Consider the following 2402-nt stretch of genomic DNA (forward strand, 5'->3'; position numbering starts at 1 on the left):
ATGATAATGAACAAACAAATAATGCCTAAAAGTGAATGACAATATCACAAAATACCATATATATGTAATAGATAAAAAGAACAAAACTGGTTTATTATTTGATATGACTATTGTGGATGACAACAATATTAATTGAGTGTAAATGAAGAAATATTTTTTATAAAGAATTAAATATTTTTTAATGAAAATAGAAAAATTAAAAGATGTCAAAATAAATCCAGTAGTAATCTCAATCAATGGAATAATGAATAAAGAAAGTAATAAATTAATTAAAGAATTAAAAATTGACATTGACATCGAGAAAGAAATTAAAAAACTTTGTCATAAAAAACATGAATGATGTCATGGAATACTGCGGAGATCACAATCAAACATACTTCATAGAAATGCTTGAAGATGAAGAATTGACGGGATTAGTCTCCCCTGAGCCAGGAAGAATAGAAGCTATTTCTATTAATACTTAATGAATGGATTTTTATTTAATTTCTTTTATTGTCTTTTCTTTGTTTATTTCTTCTTTTTATATTTTTCTTTGATGCTTATATTAATTTGAATAACTTCTTTATTTCTTATTTTATGATGAGTATTTCATTGTCGCTATATTATTATATATCTTTTCATTTATTATTAATATCATTTATATCATTTTATTTTCTTATTATTATTTCATATTATCTTATTTCATTCTTTCTATTATTATCTATTACATTTCTTAATAAATTACTTCATCATAATCAATTATTATTTGATATTTCATTATTTGATTTTGTATTAATGTTTGTGTGTGTTTTTGATTTAACACTATCTCTATCCAAAAATAAAAATTGTTATAAAAAAAATAAATGACATTTTGTTAAAACCAAAAAAATAATAAAAAATCTTTTTAATAAATTTTACTAATTGTTAAATTTATTTCCCAATTGAGGAGAAAATTCTTAAAAAGGTGATGTTTAAACTATAATAAGTTAGTTTTTTTTAGTATTAAAAACAAAATGGAATGACATTTATTTTATTTGAATGTAAAATAAAACCATATTAAATACCACTAAAAATGAACTTAAAACATCATTTCATGACTGTAGAACAAGACTCATTTTCAATTGGAATAGATTTAGGAACTACGTACTCTTCTATTGGATATTTTGATGTTATTAAAGGTGAATCTGTCATACTTCAAGATGACCTCGGAAAAGAACAAGTAGCGTCATGGGTTAGTCTTTCCCAACTAACTACAGGAGGTTTTATGACTATAGGAGATGGTGCTAAAAATGACGCTAATAGTGAATGTGTTATTTATGATTCTAAAAGAATTATAGGAAGAGATGAAGGTGAAGTGAATTATGAAGATTGTGATAAATGGCCATTTGAAGTAAAAGGTAGAGATAATGGAAGTGCATATATCGAATGTTATAATCCACAAACACAAGGTATTGAAGAATTTGAACCAGAAGAAATAAGTGGAATGATATTAAAACATATGTATGATATAGCACAAATGAGACTTAATAATAAAGTAATAACAAATGTTGTTGTTACTGTTCCAGTAGATTTTAAGGATAAACAAAGAAATGCAACATTGTTAGCATGTAAATTAGCAGAAATTAAGAATGTTGAACTTGTTAATGAACCAACAGCAGCTATTGTTGCATATAAAAGAGAATATCCAAATTCATTAACAGAAGGAAATAGAGTTGTAGTAATTGATTTTGGAGGAGGAACATTAGATGTAGCATGTTGTAGAATAGGAAAGGATGAAAATATTCAAGTAGAATCAAGTGGAGGAGATCAAAATTTAGGAGGAAATGATTATGATATAGTAATGATGGACATTATTAAACAAAGAGTAGAAGACGGCGTTGAAGGATATTATGAAAAGAAACAAGGAATGACTCAACAAGAAAAGATAATTCTTAATAAGAAATTAATTAGATTAAAGAAAGAAGCAGAAAGAATTAAAATTGAATTAAGTGGGAAACCAGATGCTGAATTAGATTTAGAAACATTATTACCTGATAGTGATGATTATGATAATGATGTGTTTGAACCTACCATTACAAGACAAGAATTTGAAGAAGAATGTAAAAACAGAGGATTATATGAAAGATTTATTAATAAAATAAAACAAGTCACTCAAAGAAAAGGATATAAAAAAGGAAATGTTCAATTAGTATTATTCATTGGTGGTACATCTAAAATGCCAAGAATTAAACAAGAAGTTGGGAAGTTATTTAATATACAAACATTTGCTGATAAGAATTTTAATCCACTTACTGCTGTTGCAAAAGGAGCTGCATATTTATCATATTTAAAACAAGAAACTGCAATTGGTCATGAAGTTATATATGATAGTGTTCCAACACCAATTGGAATTGAAGTAAAAGGAGGAAAATTTGAAAAACTTA

At 25.4% G+C, this 2402-nt stretch overlaps 1 protein-coding gene across 1 annotated transcript, besides 1 other annotated feature; it reads left to right on the forward strand.

Annotated features, from left to right (window-relative positions):
• Positions 1 to 478: a repeat region.
• Positions 479 to 1072: 594 nt separating this feature from the next.
• Positions 1073 to 2334, forward strand: EHI_130160 (heat shock protein 70, putative; the record flags this gene model as incomplete). The annotated part of the gene is made up of 2 exons (XM_001914471.1): positions 1073 to 2223; positions 2316 to 2334. 2 exons carry the CDS (start codon positions 1073 to 1075, stop codon positions 2332 to 2334), a joined length of 1170 nt encoding a protein of 389 aa, XP_001914506.1.
• Between the last annotated feature and the right edge of the window lie 68 nt (positions 2335 to 2402).

This window comes from Entamoeba histolytica, genomic scaffold, assembly GCF_000208925.1.
Source record: "Entamoeba histolytica HM-1:IMSS scf_1104750518291 genomic scaffold, whole genome shotgun sequence".
Classification (NCBI taxonomy): domain Eukaryota; phylum Evosea; order Mastigamoebida; family Endamoebidae; genus Entamoeba; species Entamoeba histolytica.